The sequence below is a fragment of the Nerophis lumbriciformis genome, linkage group LG02 (genome assembly GCF_033978685.3).
Source record: "Nerophis lumbriciformis linkage group LG02, RoL_Nlum_v2.1, whole genome shotgun sequence".
Taxonomy (NCBI): Eukaryota; Metazoa; Chordata; class Actinopteri; order Syngnathiformes; family Syngnathidae; genus Nerophis; species Nerophis lumbriciformis.
This window is the reverse complement of record NC_084549.2, coordinates 15,597,022-15,607,500: the sequence shown is the minus strand read 5'-3', so window position 1 is coordinate 15,607,500 and position 10,479 is coordinate 15,597,022. Positions and strand designations below refer to the sequence as shown.

The 10,479-nt window shown below is 38.4% G+C and overlaps 1 protein-coding gene across 3 annotated transcripts in view; it reads right to left on the bottom strand.

Moving 5' to 3' along the window:
• Nucleotides 1-2,884: 2,884 nt before the first annotated feature.
• The window catches only part of LOC133593161 (prominin-1-A-like), a 60,597-nt gene continuing 53,002 nt past the window's right edge, over nt 2,885-10,479 (bottom strand). For all 3 annotated transcript variants that reach the window (XM_061945898.2, XM_061945943.2, XM_061945985.2), the window contains 2 exons: nt 8,617-8,732; nt 2,885-3,453 (listed from right to left, as the gene is read on the bottom strand). In XM_061945898.2, the coding sequence (XP_061801882.1) occupies nt 3,183-3,453; nt 8,617-8,732 (387 nt within the window). In that variant the 3' untranslated portion in view covers nt 2,885-3,182. The remainder of the gene's footprint in view (nt 3,454-8,616; nt 8,733-10,479) is intronic.

Genomic DNA, 10,479 nt, shown 5'->3' with positions numbered 1-10,479 from the left:
CAATAAAGCAACAGCAAGAAAACACTCAGTAGACACAACATAATCCAATGCTACGAATTGATTAACGTGGACCCCGACTTAAACAAGTGGAAAAACTAATTCGGGTGTTACCATTTAGTGGTCAATTGTACGGAATATGTACTGTACTGTGCAATCTACTAATAAAAGTTTCAATCAATCAATCAATCAGGTATTAATTTACTGGAATAATTTTTTTAGCCACAGTATTGGGACTGTTAAGTGCTGACGGTAAATACAATCTCTGAAATGGTGCTACCTGCTCTGTGGACGTCCCTGTAGGGTTCTTTACCTCATCATCAACATCATCTTCTTTTCTAAATGTTTTAGGATGAGAATGAAGGGTCTCTTACCTCATCCTCAAGGATCTCTATTTGTCGCAGTGCTTTAGGACAGGGATGAAGGGTCTTTCTCTTCAACATCATTGCCGTCTCATCTTGTCTCAGTGTTTTCAGACGTTACTGAACATTATATATATATATATATATATATATATATATATATATATATATACATATGTATATGTTTTTGTGTGTGTACATATGTGCACGTGTATACAGTCATGGTCAAAAGTTGACATACACTTGTAAAGAACATAATGTCATGGCTGTCTTGAGTTTCCAATAATTTCTACAACTTTTTATTTTTTTGTGATGGAGTGATTAGAGCACATACTTGTTGATCACAAAAAACATTCATGAAGTTTGGTCCTCTTATGAATTTATTATGGGTCTACTGAAAATGTGAGCAAATCTGCTGGGTCAAAAGTATACATACAGCAATGTTAATATTTGGTTACATGTCTCTTGGCAAGTTTCACTGCAATAAGACGCTTTTGGTAGCCATCCACAAGCTTATGGTTGCATTTTGGACCACTCCTCTTGACAAAATTGGTGCAGTTCAGCTAAATGTGTTGGTTTTCTGACATGGACTTGTTTCTTCAGCATTGTCCACACGTCAGATGTGCGTCTATCGTCTGATTTAGCCATTCCTTTACCACTTTTGACGTGTGTTTGGGGTCATTGTATGGCGTCACATTAGTGCCAAAAATCCAAGTGCATAAAAACTGTTATCGCGCGCTGATTCTCCACTTCGTGCGCGAGCGACACCATTTTGCGCGCGCGTGGTGCCTTTTTGCGTGCGCGCGTTGCCTTTCTCTGCGCGCGCCGTGCCTTTCTGCGCGCGCGCCGTCTCGGCTTGTGCGCTCTCTGTGTACTCCTAGCATCTCTCCTCGCGCTGTCATGTTTCTTTTTGGCACTTTGGGGGCGGGTATGCTTAGACGGCCCCTCCTTTCTGATTGGCTCTGAGCGTTTTTCATATGACCAATGATTCTCCAGCGTAGCAACGTTGTAGCCATCTTACCTCGGACAGCTAGCCTCAATCATTACATTGATGTCAATGGTAATTAAATTACCATAACTTGCTCGCTTTTCGACCAATTTACAGACGGTTTGCCTTGTTACAAATCTTATTACATGTAGATATGACATAGGATGCTGTACCTGTTGAAATTACCTCTTTCGCTTTAAAAAAAAAAATGACTTAATTGTGCAACATAGATGTGTAGGGTCAGTGTTAGTCAGTTCTCTGATTATTTTAAACTGTTTCAGAATACATTATTAAAAGGCTATTTTTAACATTTTAAAAACAAAATTGAAAGATTATTTCATTAATTTTATGGCTGAATCAAAAGAAATTCCATAAATTAGAAAACAAATGTTCAAGAAGAAGTGAAAATATAAAATAATGTTATGGTTGGATGTTATTGCTATTGTTGTCTTATTATTTATTTGGGTCACATTTTGTATTACCCTGTATTGTGTTTATGTGGTATGAAATAACCTTCATCAGCGCGCGACATTTTTTTATCCACTTCTTCCTCCGTAAATCTTGATACATATTGACGATGACCCGCCCTGCTATACTTTTGATTGAAGGGGCCGTCTAAGCATACCCGCCCCCAAAGTGTCAAAAAGAAACATGACAGCGCACAGACCGAGACGGCGCGCGCGCAGAAAGACACCGCGCGCGCACGAAGTGGAGGATCAGCGTGCAATAACAGTTTTTATGCGCTTGGATTTTTGGCACTAATGTGACGCCATATCATTGTCCTATTGGAACACCCAACTGCGCCCAAGACCCAACCTCTGGGCTGATGATTTTAGGTTATCCTGAAGAATTTGGAGGTAATCCTCCTTTTTCATTTTCCCATTTACTCTCTGTTAAGCACCAGTTCCATTGGCAGCAAAACAGGCTCAGAGCATAATACTACCACCACCATGCTTGATGGTAGGCTTGGTGTTCCTGGGATTAAAGGCCTCACCTTTTCTCCTCCAAACATATTGCTGGGTATTGTGGCCAAACAGCTAAATTTTTGTGTCATCTGACCACAGAACTTTCCTCCAGAAGGTCTTATCTTTGTCCATGTGATGCTAAATCAGGCTATAATTAAAGTTTTAGAATGGCCTTCCCCAAGTCCTGACTTAAACGTGTGGAAAATGCTGAAGAAACAAAATGTCAGAAAACCAACAAATTTAGCTGAACTGCACCAATTTTGTCAAGAGGAGTGATCAAAAATTCAAGCAGAAGCTTGTGGATGGCTACCAAAAGTGCCTTTTTGCAGTGAAACTTGCCAAGGGACATGTAACCAAATATTAACATTGCAGGGAATACTTTTGACCCAGCAGATTTAGTCACATTTTCAGTAGACCCATAATAAATTCATAAAAGAACCAAACTTCATGAATGTTTTTTGTGATCAACAAGTATGTGCTCCAATCACTCTATCACAAAAAAATAGGAGTTGTAGAAATTATTAGAAACTCAAGACAGCCATGACAATATGTTCTTTACAAGTGTATGTAAACCTTTTACCACGACTGTATATGTATGCATATGTGTATATACACTGTATATATTTTATTTATTTTTCCGGGGCGCTCTCGGAGCCTGCTTGCCTCATGGGGGTTGCAGTCTCAGGCTACTGCAGCTGGACTGCGTGTCTGGGGAGCCTTGGTCCCGCCGTCCGCCCCCCTTCTGGATGTCTATCTTGGTTTGGGCCTGCTGGGTCTTGTACCTGCGTCTATCGTGGCACCTCGGTGCGTTGCGTGGTATTCTGCTGTGTTGCATGGCGGCTAGCTCTTGGGGTAGTGACTTTGTTGGGCTTATGGGGCAATGCGGTCTTCCTGTCCGGCTGCAGGGAATATCTGGGCCCCTCGGAACGGGGCGGGGCGTACTTTCTTCCCGCATGGGGTGTAGTCTTTCGCTAGCTTCGGGGCTGGCTGTCGCCAGCTTGTCCCAAGCCTCGTCCTCTGCAGGGTCCGTCTGTCTACGGCCTGCCGCTGGCCTGCCGGGCGAATCTGTGGGCCCAGTTCTGGGGGTCCTGTTTCTGGCCGGCCTGACTGGGCTGGGGCCATACTTTTGCTCCCGTACGTACTGGGAGACAAATATATTGTAGATACACACAATTATTCATACATATGTACATTCAATTATACATACATACGCGCACACAATGGTATATACGCTCCGATATACATACACACACACAAATACAGCACACACATAACACACACACGGTACATACATCCACACACACATTCACTGTACAAACATACATATACTGTACATACAGTCATGCATATAATCACATTTCATCAAACATTCCCCCTAGGGGAAACTGGGTAAAATACGGCACACTGATAAAGCTTAACCTATATATACTATAACAATCTACAAGGTTAATACAGTTCGCTTCACTTTCTTCCCATTCATTTATCTGCTTTTCTTTTGTAATTCATATTATCATTACATATATATATTGTTGCATTTGAGACAATTGTATTGTTGATAATAGATGATAATTGATCATTCATTACCAGTAGTGCTATTTCTTTTGGTATTTGTATTGCTCCATCTGTAGTGCAATAATGTTCATTGTCATTTCTGTGTTAATATTATTTACTTCACTAACTGCTTCTTTGCTATCACTTTTCGTATGATATTTTTAACATATTTGCTGATGTTGTTCTGTTGTTGTTATTGTTGTTGTTGTCTCTCTGTCGCTCTAGTCCCCGCAAATTCCTCCTCGGTCTTCTTTTTTTTCTTCTTTTTATCCCCTCCTGCTACAGTCCGGCTGCGCCAAACATTAAAGGGGCACTGTACTTTTTTTCGGAACTTTGCCTATCGCTCAAAATCATTATGAAAGACATGACGATGGATGTTTTTTTTTTTTATGCATTCTAAATATTAAATAAATGTGATCAAAAGTTTGGTTACAATGGAGCCTATGGAAGCCGTTCAATTTTGCCTATATAGCCCTTTAAAAAAATCAAAATACCTCTATTAAGGTTTTATATACATGATTTAAGTATGTACCGTATTTTTCGGACTATAAGTCGCAGTTTTTTTTCATAGTTTGGCCGGGCTCCAGTGCGACTTATATATGTTTTTTTCCTTTATTATGCATTTTCGGCAGGTGCGACTTATACTCCGGTGCGACTTATACTCCGAAAAATACGGTATGTAATGTAGTAACACACACATTTATAATAACACTTATCGTATTTTTCAGACTATAAGTCGCAGTTTTTTTTTCATAGTTTGGCCGGGGGTGCGACTTATACTCGGGAGCGACTTATGTGTGAAATTATTAACACATTACCATAAAATATCAAATAATATTATTTAGCTCATTCACGTAAGAGACTAGACGTATAAGATTTCATGGGATTTAGCGATTAGGAGTGACAGATTGTTTGGTAAACGTATAGCATGTTCTATATGTTATAGTTATTTGAATGACTCTTACAATAATATGTTACGTTAACATACCAGGCACATTCTCAGTTGGTTATTTATGCTTCATATAACGTACACTTATTCAGCCTGTTGTTCACTATTCTTTATTTATTTTAAATTGCCTTTCAAATGTCTATTCTTGGTGTTGGCTTTTATCAAATACATTTCCCCCAAAAATGCGACTTATAGATGTTTTTTTCCTTCTTTATTATGCATTTTCGGCCGATGCGACTTATACTCCGGAGCGACTTATACTCCGAAAAATACCGTAATATATACATATTTTGATCTTTTTAGGCATACACAGCGCATTCATTTAAAAAACGTTAGCTTTTTTTTTTTTTCTTCATCACTGATTATTACTCATTGCAGACTTCATGAGTGTCTCACTTACTGTATAATGTCTGCTGTCATAAGGATGCCGATTACTAGAATGTTCATATATTTCCATTTAGGTAAAGCATGTCTCATAATTCTCACAATGAGACGGGTCGGGGGGAAACGCATCTTTTTGTGTAGTCCTCGTCAGCTTCGGGTCCTAAATGGCTGTCAAAGTGTCTCAACTTGTTGGAATATCTACTCAGATGTCTCATGTCCAGGTGAGAGGCATGATTTATGATCTACAATAAACTTAAAGGAAGGAAGCAGCAGACCACTCGATGATGTCAACATAGGGACACACGGTAGTGATCACAGCGCTGCTATGAATAGTTTGTCCGCGTTAGCGCTTATAATAACAATATCACTAATACTTGGTTATTATTCAAATCACGAAATGTAAAAGGAGTATTTTTGGCGCTTTTTGAATGGTTATTTATTGGATTTTATGGGTGAAATAGAGGAGATCTCATTGGCTCCGCTGTAAGCAGACTTTTATTTACAAGTTAGAATGCATTAAAAAAGAAAATCCATCCGACGTCTCATGTCTTTCATAATGATTGTGAACGATTGGCAAAATTCCAAAAAAAGTGTTGTTCCCCTTTATTTAAATCCATTTAATAAAGTCAAATACAAATAAGGCAATAAGAGACGTATCCCGCACTTCTCTTTTGTAAAGTAAATCTGTACAGCAAATATGGGTGTCTGCATCAACAATATGATTTGTCTGAGTGGCTAGACAGGACAAAAAAAAAAACTTAAAACAACCGGTTGTATTTGACTTCCACATCTCTTACTCTATAGAGTCTATTTGTCTGCCTTAAGGATGGAACAATAGGAACATTTTATATCACCTTTATTATTAAACGCAATGTTGAATGTGCTAAAAAAAAAAAAGTATTTATACACACTGAAATCTTCTGACCAGGTTTATTACTTTTTAGTAACTAAAATAAATAGACAGTTAAAAAAGCCACTATTTAGCATGTTTTGTTTCTTATGCTTCATGGATAGTGTTTTAGTCTTAGTATGTTATTTGTTTTAATGGCTAAACTTTTGTTTCAAATATCGGTTTGTACTGTAACACACAAGATTCATTTCAATGAACAGTGCGTAACAAATAAAATCTATCATTATTATTTACTATTTCTGTCCGGCATTGTGATGTCCTACTCTGTTCTGCGGTCCTTGAACGCCCTACAATAACACCTCCGTCTCGTATTCCTCTGAATATAGAATGATCACTCAGTTCTAAGAGAGCAGTTGTTCAGACAGTGATGTGTTTGTACAAGTTCAGATTGGGTTATGTTGTTTATTAATGGGGAAAAACGTTAATGTCTCTTGTTTTCATGTTAGCATTTAAGCTGTCGAGCTGGTGCCAGTCAGTCCGTGAGTTACTCAAGAGCAGTTATCAATCACGTTTTTTTCGTCATCTTAATGTAAAACGGTAACACTAACCGTCAGTGGTTTAATAATGTTTATCCTTACAGCCATCATCTGCACACAGCAATATTTTACTGGCTCGTCGGGACCGTGCTGCTGTCAGACACAAAGTTTGCCGTGCCATTGAGGTGGGAAAAGTCGCAAATTAGAGGTTTTTTTTTTTTGTTCACTTAGATCAGAGGTCCACAAACCACGGCTCGCGGGCCAGATACAGCCCGCCAGCGTGCAAAATCCGGCCTGCGAGTAGTACCGAGTAAAAAAAATAAAATGTATTTATTTATTCTTTGCAATTATTATTTTTGTTAATCTGTCCTTTTTCGCCCATCCATCAATCAATTTTCTACCACTTGTTACTTGGGTAAAAAATTAAAAAATAAACATTTTAAACTTTTTTTTTTTTTTTTTTTTGTCCTGTCCAGCTTCTCAGGCAAATCATATAGTTGATGTAGATGCCCATGTCGGCTGTTCAGATTTACTTTACAAAAGAGAAGTGTAGGATACTTCTCTCGCTGCCTTATTTGTATTTGACTTTATTAAATGTATTTATATTATCATTTAGTGCAGCCGGGCCGGAGCAGGAGGAGATAGAAAGAGAAATAAAAGAAGACAGAGGGGGAAATTGTGGGGACAAGAGGGGGATTAGACAGAGAGACAAAAACAACAACAGCAAACAACAACAACAATAAATACGACATGTACAAATATGATGGTAAAAGTAATAGCAAATAAGCAGTTAGCGAAAATAAAAAATAATACAGAAATGACAATGAGCATTATTACACTACAAATGGAGCAATTCAAATACCAATAGAAATAGCGCTATTGATAATGAACAATACCAATACTTTACCTTTATTATCAACAATACAGTTGTTCAAATGCAACAATACATATACGTAATGATAACTTGAGATACGAAAGAATGCAGAAAAATGGAGGGGGAGAAAGAGAAGCAACCTACATTAACCTTGTAGATTGTTATAGTAACAATAGGTTAAACTTTTTTTTTTTTAATTCTTATTATTTTTTAATTGATCCTTTTTCACCCATCCATCAATCCATTTTCTACCGCTTGTTACTTGGGTAAAAAATAAAAAGTTTTTTTTTTTTTTTAAACACTTTTTTTTAAATTCTTATTATTTTTTAATTGATCCTTTTTCACCCATCCATCAATCCATTTTCTACCGCTTGTTACTGGGTAAAAACTTTTTTTTTTAAAGTTATTTATTTTTTTAATCTGTCCTTTTTCGCCCATCCATCAATACATTTTCTACCGCTTGTTACTGGGTCTCCTAGCTGCTCAAGCAGAACATATTGTCTAAAAATCCATTTTCCCATCGATAACGTGACGTCATCACGCTCACGTGGCAAGTGCGTGCTCTTCCAGTCAATTAGTGCACGAGGGGAAAAAAATGGCGAAATCGTTGGGGAAACGTAAAATAGACTCCAAGTGTAGAGTTTTTAAACATCAGTGGACATGACATTATTTTGTTCAACGTAAGAAAAAGGCAGTTAAAGTTTGGGGACCCCTGACTTAGATGAAAGACCATATTCCGTTTTATAAATGTATATAATTAAGTTTAGGAGATTGATTTACTATAAACAGTGCATTGGAAAGTATTTATAGCGCTTTACTTTCTCCACATTTTGTTATGTTACAGCCTCATTCCAAAATGGAATGCATTCATTTTTTTGTCACAGCTGGTTACACCAGACCGTGCCTTATTTTGAGTTTGTTAGTGTTCTCCTGTGTTTCGTGTTTTAGCTACTGTCCCTCGCTCTTATTTTGGTGGCACTTCCTGTTTTGTTGGTGTTTTTCCCCCGTAACTGCTTCTGTAATACAAAAAAATGCTGTCGATTTGACTATGGGAAAAAATCTAATGAATCTTTAGTCAAAGACATCCCTTGTTAATTCAAAGATTCCTAACCCTAACCCTGTCATATTTGGAACACAATCAAAGAGTGTGAAGTCCTTACTTCATGACATCAGTAGAGTAGTTGATTCTCTTGTAGTACGTTGATAGTTTCCTGGCCAAAAAGACGCCGAGGATAGAGAAGGCTACACACCATCCCAGACTGAACCAGAAGGCATTCTGAAAGACAAAAGGCGATGCAAAATGAAAAAATAATGTGAGTAATTTAGAGGTGGTAGTAAGTCAGTGTTTTGCAAGTCCAAATCAAGTCATGGCTTGATATTTTCGAGTGCTTTGAAGTCATATTCACTGTTAAGTATATATTTTTATTCACTAAAATATCTGCAATCTGTTAATGGTGTGTATTTATATAGCGCTTTACTATACCTGCACGACATATAATTACAATGAAATCTTTTCTATGTTTGTCATTGTCCTTGTTCATGCTTTGACAGAGTTCTTCTGAAATAGTGCCCTCTGGGAACATGCTTTATCAGTTTCATGCAATATCATGTTTCAAAACCAGTTTCTAAAAGATGTTAACTGCGAAATGTCAGCAGCCAATAATCCTGACTTCCTCATTTTGATTTAAAAAAAAAAACTAAACCTCAGGTCTCAGAAAAGGTGGGGTTTTCGAGAACTGTAAGCCATGATCATCAAAATTATAATAAAGGCTTAAAGCAGAGGTCGGCAACCCAAAATGTTGAAAGAGCCATATTGGACCACAAATACAAAAAAGTAATCGGCCTGGAGCCGCAAAAAAATAAGACTTATATGAGGGCTATAATGATGGCAACACATGATGTAAGTGGCTAATTAGCTATATTAGCCTACTATTGAAATTACCATATGTCGCAGGCTGACTCATCTTTGTTGACAGAAATATTGAAATGTAATATTTATTCTATACATTTTTACAACATTGGAAAACATTAGTAAAACTTCTCAGAGGGTGCGATAACTCCTGGAAATGAGTGTCTTAGAGTGGCCAACGGTATAGATGTGTGTGTCCAAGTTAAAGGAAACGGCAGGCTGTCTTCTTCTAATAGATTCATTACAATCTTTGCAAGCTGGGTAACGTTTGCAGTGGTCTGGAACAACACGGCGCGCAATCAATCAATCATCAATCAATCAAAGTTTACTTATATAGCCCTAAATCACGAGTGTCTCAAAGGGCTGCACGAGCCACAACGACATCCTCGGCTCAGATCCCACATCAGGGCAAGAAAAAACTCAACCCAATGGGATGACAATGAGAAACCTTGGAGGGAACCGGTGCAATGGACGTCGAGTTGATCTAGCATAATATTGTGAGAGTCGAGTCCATAGTGGATCTAACATAATAGTGTGAGAGTCCAGTCCATAGTGGGGCCAGCAGGAGATCATCTTGAGTGGAGACAGGTCAGCAGCGCAGAGATGTCCCCAACCGATGGACAGATGAGTGGTCCACCCCGGGTCCCGACTTTGGACAGCTAGCGCCTCATCTGTGGTCACCGAATCTATGCCGCCTCTCTCCACGTAGGAGAGGGGGGCAGAGCAGAAAAGAAACGGCAGATCAACTGGTCTAAAAGGGGGGTCTATTTAACGGCTAGAGTATACAAATGAGTTTTAAGATGGGACTTAAATGCTTCTACTGAGGTAGCATCTCTAACTGTTACCGGGAGGGCATTCCATAGTACTGGAGCCCGAATAGAAAACGTTCTATAGCCCGCAGACTTTTTTTGGGCTCTGGGAGTCACTAATAAGCCAGAGTTCTTTGAACGCAGATTTCTTGCCGGGACATATGGTACAATACAATCAGCAAGATAGGATGGAGCTAGACCGTGTAGTATTTTATACGTAAGTAGTAAAACCTTAAAGTCGCATCTTAAGTGCACAGGAAGCCAGTGCAGGTGAGCCAGTATAGGCGTAACATGATCAAACGTTT